The following is a 1,656-nucleotide window of genomic DNA, read 5'->3' on the forward strand; positions in this document are numbered from 1 at the left end:
CTTATGCTTTTCTCTAAACATGTTCTTACAAAGATCAAACTCACTGTTTTGTATTTTCATGATCATGAGTGAGTAGTTTTTTAGAGTTCTTGGTTTAAGGTAGATTAGGGTGATTTAGATGGTGGGTAATGGAGTTTAGGGCTAGATTGTTTAGGATCCTCACTCATTGGTTGCAAAAAAAAGCTAGATCAATCTTGGTCCTCTTGGTTTAGAACTTTTGAATTCCATGCCTAGAAGGTGTTCGATGAAATTCCCGGACCAAAACCTTTAAGTGATTTTCATCTATTACCCTTAAAAATAGCTGACGAGGTTTATTAGTGACTATATATATTTGTTTATATTATTGATTATTTGATTGTCTTCAGAAGAAGTTGATGAATGATTGATTAGTAAAGAGATTAGTGTCATGGAATTGAGTTAGTCTTGCTTAGTGTTCTATGGCCTAAGAATTATTACTTGTTGGAAGTTGTATCTCTTTCTCTTTAATCAATTTCTTTGACCTGGGATTTGTCTTTTATCTTATGTTTAGTATCTTTGCAGTCTCTCGTTTGTTTAATTTCAAATCTTGTTAGATTTTTTGCAGCTAACATAAGAGACAAGAAGTTGTTTGCTCTGCACTTGCTCTTGAACAAAGTGATAATCAAGAGCAAAATGCTTCATTTCGAGAGTGAAAACCCCGGATGTGCAAACTGGAAAGTTGCACCAATGTTGAGCTCACTCTCATAAGAGAAAGAAAGAAGAATAAAGAGAAGAAGAGGAAAGCGTCAAGAAATTTAGGGTTTTGCATCAGATTAGCTCTCATGCCATATAAAGTGATTGTGAAGTGTGAACTGATACTTTATTAATCACATAAAGGTTCATATATCTCTACACAACGTGTAGAAGATTAAAACTATAGATACGAAAAGATCTTTATAGATATACAACACTACCATATCCATACTATCACTTGTAAATTTGGTTGACTATGTTGGGAAAGCCTAACACAATGACAATGAACCGAGAAAGACACATACCCGAAACTCTTTTTATATGGAAATTAGCAAAATCATCATATAATATAGTCCAGAAATTGAATTAGGAAGAGGTTTAGATTACATAATTAAACTGGATAAACTAAAAATATAAGACATAACCACAAATCAAAGATTTGTGACTGAGAGAGAAGTCATGAGAACAACATCATCTGTAAAGACGAAAGAGATATAACATTGTTGGCATTGTCGTCTTCGTCCAAATAGATGCTGTCTAGAACTGCTTGTGATCCATCCAAGGAAAATTTGTTTCCTCACCATACTTCATCATCTGTTCAATGAATCCTTGGTCTTGAGTTCCATCATGATTCTGGTTTGGATAGTGAAACTCATCCTGAAACATAATAGGCATAACATTATTAATGCGTGAGAGTTATTAATCACAACTATACACTTGATTTTTCAATCAGTGGTTACATTAACATTTTCTAGTAATAAAAATTGAATTAAAAACTAGCAACAAATTGTTAATTAGTAGGAGAATTAAGACCCAAACCTGATTCACTGCTGGGATGTAAACTTCTTGATTGTTACTTATCTGCAAATCAATATCAGCTGCTCCTTGGTTGGTCTGCAAATATTTGGTTAGTTCATGAGAGTTAAAGCATATGATAAAACTCAT

The 1,656-nt window shown here is 33.2% G+C and overlaps 1 protein-coding gene across 2 annotated transcripts in view; it reads right to left on the bottom strand.

Annotated features, from left to right (window-relative positions):
* Positions 1–1,072: 1,072 nt before the first annotated feature.
* LOC17889890 (agamous-like MADS-box protein AGL80) overlaps positions 1,073–1,656 on the bottom strand; it is a 4,404-nt gene continuing 3,820 nt past the window's right edge. Inside the window, exons 2-3 of one of the 2 annotated variants that reach the window (XM_006296511.2) lie at positions 1,531–1,605; positions 1,073–1,368 (exon numbers count right to left, since the gene is read on the bottom strand). In XM_006296511.2, the coding sequence (XP_006296573.2) occupies positions 1,249–1,368; positions 1,531–1,605 (195 nt within the window). In that variant the 3' untranslated portion in view covers positions 1,073–1,248. The remainder of the gene's footprint in view (positions 1,369–1,530; positions 1,606–1,656) is intronic. The other variant, XM_023785013.1, reaches the window with a different exon arrangement.

Source organism: Capsella rubella, unplaced genomic scaffold, assembly GCF_000375325.1.
Source record: "Capsella rubella cultivar Monte Gargano unplaced genomic scaffold, Caprub1_0 scaffold_4, whole genome shotgun sequence".
Lineage (NCBI taxonomy): Eukaryota > Viridiplantae > Streptophyta > Magnoliopsida > Brassicales > Brassicaceae > Capsella > Capsella rubella.